The sequence below is a fragment of the Cyclopterus lumpus genome, chromosome 13 (assembly GCF_009769545.1).
Source record: "Cyclopterus lumpus isolate fCycLum1 chromosome 13, fCycLum1.pri, whole genome shotgun sequence".
NCBI classification, from domain to species: Eukaryota; Metazoa; Chordata; class Actinopteri; order Perciformes; family Cyclopteridae; genus Cyclopterus; species Cyclopterus lumpus.
In genome coordinates, this window is record NC_046978.1 from 12,073,153 (window position 1) to 12,085,092 (window position 11,940).

An 11,940-nucleotide genomic window follows, 5' to 3' on the forward strand; every position below is an offset into this window, starting at 1 on the left:
TGAATTGCATTACAACCTTAATTAAAAGAGAGGTTCACAAATGGATGAGAGATCATTTACACACACACACACACACACACATCATTGAGGTTGACACCCGTCTGTTGCGTTATAATGTTTTAGTCACGTTTAAGATGCCGTGAACCTTGTTTGTGTTTTCTGTGGTCATGCTGTCATCTAGCAGTGTGAGCAGGAATAATATGCCGACAGATCAAGACCGCAATAGTTTCTCAAAATGAACGTGAGCGGACTGTTTGGGCATCGCTTGCCCCCTAAGTTCAACACCTTTGTCATTAATTTAACAGAAAACACAGTGTGGAGATATAAAGAATTTAATTTCTCAACACAGACAAAAAGGACAAAATGTACATGATCAAAGTCTCATAATATTCCTGCAATATTTTTTACATTGTACAAGTCTATGGACTAATATAAATAATGGGAACATTAAAAGCATTTTACAAATCGCTTACATTTTGTGTATTAACCCATGTTGTCTTCATGGGTAACTGACACGTACTTAATGAAAATCTAAGTACCAGAAGTAATGTAATACTATAAGTTCCAGCTCTGTGCCTTGCTCATGAACACACAGTAGCCAGGTGATGCTATCACAAGGTTTGAGCTCTTCCTTCTTTCATCTTTTCTCACTTTATTGGGAAGGAAATATGAGTGCCGAGTAGTGATATCCCTTCTTTACCCTCAGACACTGTGCTGTTCTTTAAGCATCAGCCCCAAATGAAGTACTTATTTTAATAAACATAAATACAATGGAAGCTGTTTAGACCTAATAATATATAGTATTTTTCAGTTCTGAATTTCATTCCAGGATTTCATTACAAATACTATACTTAAGAAATTAACTTTACAAATATGTAAAATGGGCACTAAATATGTGTCAGGACATTTCCATCACTTCAGTAGCTCACACAGCAAGACTGTAAAAGGTTTGCTTTTATGGTCCATACTTCCCGAATGTGACCCTGTATTTAATATAATGACATCATGTCCCCGTTTTCAGCAGTTTCAATGAAAATGTTTTCCAGTGCCGTTTCTTTAAAGCAAGTTCAGTTCAGTTCATATATTCTGTTAAAAAGGCAGCTTGCAACTCCGTCACCGTCTTGCCGACACATAAAACTGTGCAGGTCCTCAAGTCATCCCCCATGTAGCGCTGTATGTGTCCACGTGCGATCGCGTGTGTGTTCGACAATTAACATACAAGCTGCTGAGGTATACATAGCAGTACAGTTCAGGGTTTTGTGATGTGGACTTCACTCGTGCCGCTGCCATTGGTGGTTGTGGTGATGATGTACTGTGTGGTGGCTTGCTGATTGGCCGGTTGCTGCTCCAGATGTTCCACATGGCCCTGGGTTGTGCTCTGAGGAATGGTCTGTTTAGTCTCCAGTTCAGTCTGACCCTCGGAAATAATGTAGTGGGTCTGCAGGACAGGGATGAGAACGTCATAAGTTCCACAATTAGGGGTTCAGTTGGAACCATAAGCCGCCATGTTCAATTCAGAATTGCTGCCAATTTCTGATTTTTATTGGATGAGATGTAACACATCTGGAAGCACACAGTTCTAAAAAGATGTTTATGCAGAGCAGGGGCCAAAACATGGCCAAAATCTTCTACCCTGGTTTCTGTCATTTTATATCATGTAAGGGTATATATTACAATGTTCTGGAGGTTCAATTAAGAAATGATTGATTATTGCAGTTGCAGGCTGCGCTTTACCGATAAGAAAACATGGCATCACAGTGATTTCCTAAATAACAGCCTAACGTACTCACTTTAATCTGACAGGTATCAGACAGCATTCACTCACCGTTTTCACCTGGTTGCTGTTGACTCCAGATACAGGAGGGCTGGCCTCAGCTATCACATATTGCGTGTGGGGTAGAGCCATCATCTGGATCTCAGACGCTGCCACAGGAAAAAAAAGTTACATATTAACCCGAGAGGAAAATCATACAGTCTGACTGGATGACATGGGAGCATGTGCAGGACTCACAGTAGTTCCAGTTCCCCGGTATGTAGGCATGCTGCACAGTCCCCTGCTGCTGCTGCTGCTGCTGGGTGCTGCTGGCCTGCAGGGTGTGGCTCTGTGCTAAGGTCACAGGGGTCAGCTGGGTGGGGCTCAGCTCCTGACTGGGCTGCTGGGAGGTGGGGCTTAGAGGCTGACCGGTGACCTAAAAGAGAGTGAAGAGATGCAATATTATGGTTATAAAGCTTCACATTATGGGACCCACAACGTGTGTTATTATCAGAATCAGAGGGTTGAGTATTTACCTGGCTGTCACCTTGTCCAGTGCCTGAGGCCTCGTTGACCTGGATGTGTTGTACCTGGATGGAGTGCTGGCTGTAGCCATGAGGGTCATGCAGCTGGCTCACATCTACTGTCGCGTGTTGGGAATGTGGGGGGGAAGCCTGGGAAACACAGAAAATAAATTACTACTTTCTTGCATTCACCTCAATCTACCACAGAACTAACAGAAGCTAATCTGAGTCCTAGATCAGCTCCTGGATCTTACCGGAGCCACCTGCACCACCTGCAGCTGAATGTGTTGCGGCTGGGACAGGTTGCCTCCTGCCTGAGACACTGGGATGTACTGGATCCTCTGGTAGTCCCCCTGAGCCGTGCGGTAGTCTGTGGTCAGTGTTTGAGAAAGCTCCGTCATGGCCTGGGTCAGCAAATCTGTGGTCTGTGGAGAAAATAAAATCCTGAAGTCATATCTGATGTATATTAGTTTGATTCTGGTGCTGAGTCCAGTTTTCCTTTTTATTTACAAGTATTGCCCCACATTTAACGAACGCCACTGAGCGTTGTAATTTGTTACTCTTTCTTACCACTACAGCCTCAGCTGCGGTACCGTCTGCACTGATGACGGCAGGTGCACTGCTGATGACAGCTGTCGTCAGAGGAGCCTGGATGGTGTTGACGAGTTGGGCAAACTCTGGATGCTTCTTCCTGATGTGCTGAACCATCTTAGTCTGAGACACAAGCACAGAGAGTTATCAGCCGGCGTCTTGGACTGTCGAAGACACAGCATCCAATTTTTAATGAGGCAATCTTTGCAGAAATATTCATAATATCTTTGACAAAGCGTCATACTAACCTTGCTGCTGTACTGTTTGGCACAGTGTGGGCAACAGACCGGTGCAGTGGCGATGGTGCCCGTCAGCTGTGTGTGTGTGCTCAACATGGGGTCTGGTTCCCCAGGAGCAGCCGGACGCAACTTCCGGATGCTGGGAGGTAGTTCTGCCCCGGGGTGGTTCTTCAGTATGTGTGCTTTCCTCTTACTGGCACTCTTATACACCTGCACAGATTGATTCTTTGATCATTGATACTGACAGCTCAGGTTCAGAGTTTGAGGTGAAGCGGAAGTTTGCATGTTGGATTTGAGACATTAACTTTAAATAAATATTGAATAAATAATAAAACAGCAATGACCAATCTTCTCCAAAAACTCAAAGTGCACATGACAGGATGGGGGGGGGGGGGGACAGACCTTGTCACAATACTGGCAGAAGTAGTCCCTGTTGGGCTTGATAATGGGCAGCGTGAGCTCAGGCACGTCATCAATACGCATCTCTGGGTGACGCTTGGACAAATGATTGACCTGGAACCAGAGGAAGAAAGCAAAGTGTACCGGAATATCTCAAACTCCTTTATCAACAAACAAAAAGCGTTCTGTGACTTGTTGCTCACCAGCATTCCTCTGCGTCTGAATCCCATCATGCACACTCTGCATTTGAACATGAAGCTCTCAAAGTCCGTGGTGGGCACCTTCAGTTTGAGGGTTTTGGAGCGGTGGATTCGGTCTGCTTTCTTGGCCTCTCTGTCGGGATTGTGCATGCGTTGCATGTGTTCCCGCAGCTTATCTTTTCTCTTCATGCCACAGGAAATGAGTTGTCACATTAGAAACGAGACCTCTATTTACTACTTAATGTTATCTTTCAATGCTCCATCTATTCATATTACCTTGAATTGTTTGCCACATGTTGAGCACAGGAAGTCCTTGCGGTCAGAGTGGCGTAACATGTGCAAACGGAGCTTGTCCGGCCGGCAGAAGGCCTTTTCACAATCTGGGCACTGGAAGACCTTCTCTGAATGGAAGCAGCGGATATGCTTCTTCACCTAAGGAAGAGAACACTTTGTAATCTGAGTAAATAAGTCAATTTACTATTTCAAAACTGAACGTTGCTTTGCTTAAATTCTAACCAGCTGTATTGAAGAAGACTTGAGACCATAAACTCATGTTTACACTGTTAACCGAGTTAATAAATAAATAAAGTGAGCAGTAGGGTCCTTTTATCACAGACACAATACAATTAGGCATTTATTACTTACCTGGATGAAGTCAGTAAACGTCTTCTTGCAGGAAGGACAGGTGAAGCAGCCGTTCACAGCATGCATCCCTACGTGGTCTTTGAGCAGGTCCAGCCGTTCAAAGGTTTCCGTGCATAAGAGACAAGAGTAGGAGCGGTTTTCCGTGTGCACCAGCAGATGGTCCTCCAGGGCCGAGTCACTCGTGAAGCTCTTGCTGCAAATGTGGCAGGCGAAGGCGTAGGCGTCCCGGCCGTGGACTCGCAGGTGCTGATCCAGCTTGTCTTTGTCCCGGAAGGCCTTTCCACAGTGGGTGCATTTAAACGGACGGAAACTCTTCCGTATGAAAAGGTGCTGCAGCGCTGCGTTCTGAGGTGGACAAAAGAGAGGGAGGAACTACTAGCAGGATATCCCAACAGTGTTTACTGACATGGCTCTGCTCTGACATGGGATGAGGCTAATGGATGCAACGGAGTGTGCAAGGCGGGGGAATATTCAGAAATGTCACATGAATATTAACACCATGGAAAATGACAAAAGGAATCTTTGAAGCACATAGATTTTTTCTGCCATCCCCTTGGTCCTACCTACCTGCACATCCATCTTTGAGGGACGCACGCATTTAGGAAGAGAGACACACTGTTGTGAAGCAAACAGGGCCACTAAGACACCAAATAGCAAACTTATCTAAAAAGCTGTTGCATTTCGCTGAACGCAGCAGTCTTACCCGTATCCTCTTGGCACGGCGCATGTCCTGAGATGTGAGGTGGGCGTCCGATTGGCTGCTCTGTCCTTGATCCTCCTTTAGTGGAACAGGCACGTACGTGTCGGAGGGCGGGGTGACGGACTCTGAAACGGGCTCCCCTGCGGGAGGGATAAGCTGTCCCTCTGCCTCAGTCCCAGGCGCTGCCTCCGACTCCATCTCCACCACCTTCAACCTGTTCTGAGCTCCCTCGGCGTGCTCCTCCAGAGGCGTCTCTGTCAATTCCAGCGTCTCCTGATTAAAAAAAGTTTTGAAAAAAAAAGGTCCATCACAATTTTTCAGAGTCAATCAATCATCAATAATCAACACAGAATGCATTAATGTGTCTCTTACCGCTATCTTTTCCCCACCAGCATCGACTGGTGGATCAAGACGTATGAATTTAGGTGGGCGTCCCGGTCTTCTTCCTGTCCCAAATCTCCTCTTGCCTCTTCCTCGCCCCCGGCCTCTGGATCTGAGAGAGGAATGAAACAGTGAAACTGGTCATTTGGGCTCTGATAGAAATTAAAGAGAAAATGTTAAATAGTATGAAGAAAGGGGGTTTTACCTGGTAACAGAGTTTAATTTGTCGTCATGCATGTTGAGATGTTGCTGCAGTTGTTCAGAGCTCACGAAGCGGCGGTTACACTCATAACAAGGCCAGTTCTTCTCTTGCTCCCGCAGCACTGAAGGAACAACAGGAAGTGAGAACCAGGAACAACCACTACTACCAACTCCTCTTACTGTTGGTACAGTTTGTAACGGGACACATGCTACAGCTTAATGCAAGTTACATTGAAGACTTTTTAATGACAATCGGAATCTTTCTAATAACCAAAATTGAAGAAGAAAAACAGAACCTCTACCACTGGGAGTTTGAAACACCACCGTGCCTTGTGGTACCAATCTTAGCTGAATAGACCATTTTAGCTGACATACAGAGCTCTGCTTAGAGCATTATGACCGCCAACAACAGGAGGTGTGTTGGTTCTGCTATCCTGATCTGATCTGTGATGTTCATGGTGTTGATATATGATGTGCAGCGACTCACCTTTTCTCTCTTCTTCTGTAACATTGTGGATCTTCTGGTTGACAAACTCTGCATATGATGCCGCATACCACACCTGCAGAAGGAAATATCATTCAAAACACAAATCACTGCAGACTATTCAAATATCCTTTATGCACTCTCCTTTCAGCTCTGAAAAATATCTGGCTCTTAAATTACTAGACATTTGACTGAACTTAACTTCCTCACCAGCCTTTATGCTGTTTGACGCTGGGCAGGGAGCATACAGGAGTTACAGCTTTATTTCATTACTTTGTGCACACAGCGAAAAGGGGAACGTACTACATATGAAGCCAGAGATGCACTGAACGATTGAGCACCGGTCAAAACCAGCCGATTGTCAGCTGATTGATCATCATTCTCATATACCAGATTTGTTGCCGGTCAAATCTACACACATGTGTTGCATGAGCGTTTTAAGTTGTGCACACAGCAGCAGACTGTAAACACACACACACAAAGAGCTGTGGAGGAACAACTTTTAAAAGATTATATAACTTTTGAGAACAGTTTGAGAAAATATATTGCCTATTAAAAAGGTATTTAACCGGCAATGTTATATTATGAACTTTCAATTGAATTTCAATTTTCATATATAAATATAGATTTTGAAAACTTGGTTGTGTACAATGTGAATTACAGCAGGTCAGACTTTAAAAAAACATTGGCATGAAGAAAATGCCGTCGATGGATCTCTATATTACGCAGGACAAACGCACAACGCAACACACAAACTGACCTTGAGCTCTTGTTTGGGTTGGATGTTTTTGATGGATGTGTAAAAGATCTCTGAGCCGTACTGGTAGGCCACTAGGTTCTGCTCCAGGTGGTTCTGAGCAGGTCTCACAAACATCATCCAGTTACAGCTGTCTTCATCAGAAAGGTTCAACCACATGTCATCAGCCTTTTCTCCATCTTTCTCTGCATCCAGCACGCACAGCTACGACAACAAAATAGAGATCAGACAGGGAGAGAACAACCTTAGCACATGCTTGTACACAATGTTTCCCTCGGTTCTCACTTGCCCAGCACTTTACTAGAAAACTCTAAGTCTACATTTTTACGATAACTTTATTCAGCACCAAAATGAGAAGTGACACAAAGACAGTTTGGATGTCGAATATCAGAGTGTCATTTTTAACCAAAAGAGCAACATTTCTCTTCCTAGTACAGAATGAACATTTTACTCAGTGCAACTAAATACCAAAATAAAAACTTCACAAGAGAGCTGCAAAGCAATCAAGCCGTTTTACTTTTAGATGGATGTAGTGGTCCTGCAGTTCACCCTGAGAAGCCAGGTGTCCCTCCACAGGACCAAACTGTGTGCGCTTCGGGATGCGTCTCTTGGTGAACACTCCGCCCAGGAAGCGATCGATGTAGAGTACCAGAGGCAAACTGGCCCGGGCCTTGGACATCACAGGCCGGTTGGGAACGGGGTGCAGAGGGCCGTGCTTCAGGCACACAGAAGGGTTGGCATTACTACACTCGTCACACCCTGAGAAGCCACAAAATAAATAAGATCAATGAGATAAAATCACCACCACAGCTAAATATATATATTCATTCATTCATTAATTTTCAATTTGGCAGATTTGTTACTTGAAAATTATAAACCCATCAGGTTACATTGCTTATCAAGAAAACTTTTTTTGTTGTAGGACAGAACTAGTGTTCTATATTTTGACTTTGTCATGTTATGTGGTTTCTGCAAGTCTGTGAGCCGAGTCTGTTAAATAAATAAAGCATAATTTCCAGTCAAGACATGAAAAAAGACTCAACATCCTCGCTGTCTGCTCTACATGAGTGACTCCTGACAGACAGGACGACTTCACTCACAGAGGCTGTGAGGGTTGAATGATTGAGGCAGACGAGGTTCCCAGTCATCCATCTCAGAGTCTTCATCCTCATCTTCGTCAGAATCGTCCGTGGAGTCTGTGGCCCCGAGGGGACTGAGGGGGGGGTCCGCCATGTCCGCCATGGAGGGGAATGCATTGGACACAGACAGCTGCTCCTGTGTTTGACCATTTCAATATCGTGAGAAACGCTAATAAGTCCTCATCGCCAGGTTCACATGTAACGGTGCAATCAAAATGTAAACAAAGGAAAGATAAATGTATCCAGCAGAGATTATATATTCATGATATTCCATGCATACAAAAACAAATGTTGCAATTGTCAAGTCAAGAAACATCCATCTGTAACTTGTTTCTAAGGGACTGACAGTGACATCAATCAAAATGTTAACCTGTGATTTTTCTGAAGACTATTTTTCTTCATCATATCACATGCCGTTGTCATGCCATGTCCTCACCTGGGAAACTGGCTCCAGGATAGCTTGGGGAGCCTCGGCTACATTACTGAGAACATGCAGATTGGCTGCATTTATGTTCTGTCCACTGGGCAGCAAGACTGTGACCTACGAATAAGAACACATTGCTTAGAGGCTGAAGAAAAGCAGGTGGCACATGACGGTACCCGGTAAACTTACCTGTTGTGTTGTACCATCCTGCTGAATGTAAGCCACTTGTGGCTGGTCAGCAAATACAGTCTGAAAGAGAAGTTTAATGCCGAGCTGTGAGCAACTCTTGCAGGGCCAATTGCATGCTGGGAATAGAACATGTTCATTCATGTATACGAGGCACATTTGAACCAAGACAGTGGAAATAAATCAAACTCTTGAGGGTTAATGCTTTTTTTTGCAAAAATGTGCCAAACACGTGGTCAAGAATGACTCTCGGGGTCGACACCACACAATGTGCCACGGCATCCTTAAACACAACATTGAACCCCACCCGCCCATAAATGCATGCTGTTCTTACCTGAGTGCCATCTGCAGGGTGTATGTACACCAGTGTGTGCTCTGCAGACTCTACAGAGGTATAAGAGTTCCCGTCTGCTGTATAAACCACCTGCTGCTGTCCCCGGTCCGTCTGATCGTCACTGTACACGATCTGGGCCACTGTGCCGCCTTCAAAATGCACCTGCAGGAGACAAAGGCCCCATTAATGCTCCATATTAGTGTTGAACAATCTATGGTGCATGTTTGTCCTTAAGTCCTTTCTGAGGGTAAGGAATCACAACTTTGACAAGCCCACTATATTCTATTAACTAGAACTAAGTATTTTGATAATGAATTTTGGGATACAGTCAAAACTATGGGGTGTGGGTAGAAGGATGTATCTGGTGAGTGTGTGCAACTTCTGATGCATCAAGTTTGCTGTATTCTGCAAATGACTGGTTGAGTTCAGACCTGTGTGCCATTGCCTGAATCATTGTCAGAAGTCTGACCCCACACAGCCGATGATTCCTGTTTGGTCTCCATGGTAGCACGCTGCGAGGCCTGACGCCAACCACGTCACTCTTAAGGCAGCCAGAGACGCCTGTAATGCACACGGACAAGATGACTGGGGATGGTAATAGTTATCATAACAATAATAATAATATTAATAATATTGCTACATGGTGATAACAGGTAAGGTAAAGTAAAATATGGATGACTTGATTTCATAATGTATTTGAGACTGCCAGGTGATGTATCATCTCAATAATCATGGCACAACATTATGGGATTTCTAACAATGTAATGCAAGGGAGCATTACATTGCAGGTTCATCAAAGTCATGGTATGCACTAAACACAGAAACGCTGTTTAGCTGCAATAACGAGGCTCTGCAGAAGAGTTTAACCCCACGTGCAATCTGCAACACGGATACGTTGAGGTTCTCCAGACACAGGTATGCTCGGCTGACAGGAGGTTGACGCCAAAATAAAGCAGCATGACACTTGGGGCTCTGAGCCGTCACACAGGACTCCGCGGGGGGACGAGGGCAAAGCAGCTCAACGTTAGCTCACGAGGCCGCCCGGGAAACGGGGTCTAAATACAGCCGCATGTCGGCACAAAAGCCAGCGGGGAAAACCACGACTCTGTAAACTCATTCAGAAATGGTGTTGGTATAATAAATAAAAAAATGTATTCCCCCCTATTTTAACCCCGCAGGTTCTCGGTCCCAACTGGACCATACCACACAAACCAGCGCTTTAGAAACCCGGGCATTTACCGCCGCGCAACATACGCTTTACGGTCGTATCGTCCCAAAGTAACACCGACCGGCGAGCTACACACTACTTGACAGAGCCCAAGACCGGGGCCGCAGTCTGCGATGTTTCACACCGTTGGATTTCAAGCGGCAAAAGACCAAATTATTTGGGTACACCCACCCGTCCCCCATTTCTAGTTGAGCCCAGCCCTTCAAGACTACTGTGAACAAGGAAGAACGGGCTCCATTTTGGGTGGGACTAACAACAACAACCTCCACATTGAAGAGACCCAAAGAAAAAACATACACGTTATACCGGTTCAAATGCGCCCGAATATCCTGGTCCTTTAATGTATATTAACAGAACTACTAACGAGGAGTCAAGCTTCATAAGTAGGATTGAAGCAAATCCTATTTGTCTTACATTTAGTGGAAAGCGTACAAGTTGTTCTTACCTCAGAATGGTAGCTGCAGAGACGGCTGCGTTGCATATATTAACATAATCTGCCTAGCAACGCGCAGGAGCGCGGCTTCTGATTGGTGGTTATTTTCTCACGGGCTAAAAAATATTTTTAAAAGATTATCTTAAAAAAAATAGTATAAGACACTGACGGGATTTAACAATATAGTGAGGCGGATAGCGAAGTTACTGCCAATGTGTTTATTAATTGGGAATATGGCTTAATGGTCACAGCCAATTGGAAAAATGAAACACCCAAGTCGTCCAATTGAATTAAATCTGCAGCAGCGCAGGGATGACGTATGTTTTGTGGGCCACCCATGGAACATTTAAGTCGTCCTGCGCAGAATCGATCTCCGGCAATCAACAATGCATGCGGGTTAGATTTGTGTCCGACTTGATCTCGGCTTGCTCTGACGCCTTGAACACGTGGTCAAGAATAACCTCACGAGATCGAGGTTTTTAGAGCCAGGCGACGCAGTCGCTCTCCACCGACTGCATAACGCAATGCATGATGGGAAACGCCTTGCTGTCTTCAGATCAGAGAGCTGATTGGCTCTAAGATTTGACAACAAACTCCACGTTTTGTAGAAAATCCTTATTTTCTGTGTATTTGTAATACTTGATTGTTGTTTAATCTAAAGACATATTGTGTGGTTGATAATAATGGTGCTTAATTTTATAACACATTTTAAAGAGAGTAGCAATGTGTTTCACATGCAGACATAAAAAGATCAAAAGATAACATACAACGCACATTTCTACATTAATATATATTTACAGGTGAATAAATCCGAACGCGGTCTGCAAACTACAAGTAAGGATCTAACAGGAAGCCACCGGTACTGTGACTTCCTGTTGCAGTTTTTTGTCAGCGCCACCTGCTGCTGCCACCTGCTTTCGTCCACTTTCCGGGCGCAGTTCATCTCGAACGAGCCTCTTCACTGAAATCACGTGTGTCTACTGCCCTCCAGTGGCCACAGAGAAGAACCGCAACACTAAGTTAGCGTCAGTGCAGACATGACAGTATACTTCCGGTAACTACTTCCAAAATACAGTTATTAAACTGAAGCGATACAACAATTAGATGGCACAAACGGTCATTAAGTGATCGTATTTGTTAAAATAAATTATGAATGCAAGTTTATGTTCAGATGTATCAATTAAGACTAACAATTGTGTTGAACAAATTGTATTTGTATTAATGTAACAGACTGTCTCCGGTGTTTTGGTGTTGGAGATGATATGTCCCTTTGGGGTTGCCATAGAGAGGAAAAGTAACTGGACTGTGGTGAGGCAAATAAA

General features: G+C 44.4%; 1 protein-coding gene across 8 annotated transcripts; it reads right to left on the reverse strand.

Annotated features, from left to right (window-relative positions):
* Positions 1 to 314: 314 nt before the first annotated feature.
* prdm10 (PR domain containing 10) lies at positions 315 to 10,681 on the reverse strand. Of its 8 annotated transcripts, none has more exons than XM_034547848.1 (23): positions 10,631 to 10,681; positions 9,389 to 9,518; positions 8,958 to 9,119; positions 8,627 to 8,686; positions 8,450 to 8,554; positions 7,975 to 8,149; positions 7,392 to 7,633; positions 6,878 to 7,078; positions 6,121 to 6,193; positions 5,638 to 5,755; positions 5,424 to 5,544; positions 5,055 to 5,324; positions 4,352 to 4,696; positions 3,983 to 4,138; positions 3,710 to 3,889; positions 3,510 to 3,620; positions 3,117 to 3,317; positions 2,848 to 2,991; positions 2,532 to 2,702; positions 2,290 to 2,427; positions 2,012 to 2,189; positions 1,826 to 1,923; positions 315 to 1,438 (listed from the first exon to the last, which is right to left on the reverse strand). In XM_034547848.1, the coding sequence occupies exons 2-23, from the start codon at positions 9,458 to 9,460 to the stop codon at positions 1,250 to 1,252; spliced, it is 3,510 nt and encodes a 1,169-aa protein (XP_034403739.1). In that variant the 5' UTR covers positions 9,461 to 9,518; positions 10,631 to 10,681; the 3' UTR covers positions 315 to 1,249. The 8 variants fall into 8 exon arrangements, with proteins under 8 accessions (XP_034403739.1, XP_034403743.1, XP_034403742.1 ...); XM_034547852.1 differs by lacking the exon at positions 10,631 to 10,681 and adding an exon at positions 10,600 to 10,625; XM_034547851.1 differs by lacking the exon at positions 10,631 to 10,681 and adding an exon at positions 10,483 to 10,586.
* Positions 10,682 to 11,940: the final 1,259 nt, after the last annotated feature.